Source organism: Galeopterus variegatus, unplaced genomic scaffold (assembly GCF_000696425.1).
Source record: "Galeopterus variegatus unplaced genomic scaffold, G_variegatus-3.0.2 Scaffold3530, whole genome shotgun sequence".
Lineage (NCBI taxonomy): Eukaryota > Metazoa > Chordata > Mammalia > Dermoptera > Cynocephalidae > Galeopterus > Galeopterus variegatus.
This window is the reverse complement of record NW_007729641.1, coordinates 49,340-50,012: the sequence shown is the minus strand read 5'-3', so window position 1 is coordinate 50,012 and position 673 is coordinate 49,340. Positions and strand designations below refer to the sequence as shown.

Here is a 673-nt window from a genome sequence, read left to right as displayed (position 1 = left end):
GTCTCCCAAGTACACCTTGGAAGTCATCTGCACTTCAATACTGGAAGTTGTGAAGAACTGCCTGGACTTTTGTTGTTGTTGCTGTTGCAAGGCCAGAAAGTAATGCTCATCACTTGTTTCCATAATCCCCTGAACAGAGCTCAGTTACAGTCATGCACACAATAACAAGATACTGAGTATGCATGCTATCTGTTCAAAAGACAGTGCATTGTGGAAAATAATAACCAGTCTCTACTATGAGGGATTTCTCCCTTACATGAGTCCTCTGATGTCTGCTTAGGTCTGACCTCTGAAAAAAGACATTTTCACATTCATTACAGCCAGCTTCCATATCCACAAGATCCAGATCCACGGATTCAACCAACCATAGACCAAATATATTTGGAAAAAACAGTACAACAATACAAATTATAAAAAAACCTACAACACCCATTTATATAGTTTTTACATTGTATACAGTCTAAGTAATTTAAACATGATGTTAATTACACAACAGAATCTTACACATCTTTACATTCATATGGTTTCTCACCTATGTGAGTTCTCTGATGCCTGCTGAGATATGACTTACTCTTAAACGCTTTTCTACATTCACTACATTCATATGGTTTCTCACCTATGTGAGTTCTCTGATGCCTGCTGAGGTGTGAATTCCTCTGAAAGGCTTTTCCAC

General features: G+C 38.0%; 1 protein-coding gene across 1 annotated transcript in view; it reads right to left on the bottom strand.

Moving 5' to 3' along the window:
* Positions 1-500: 500 nt before the first annotated feature.
* LOC103600977 (zinc finger protein 420-like) overlaps positions 501-673 on the bottom strand; it is a 46,543-nt gene continuing 46,370 nt past the window's right edge. The window contains 1 exon segment of the mRNA XM_008585343.1: positions 501-673. Coding sequence (XP_008583565.1) covers positions 501-673 — 173 coding nt within the window.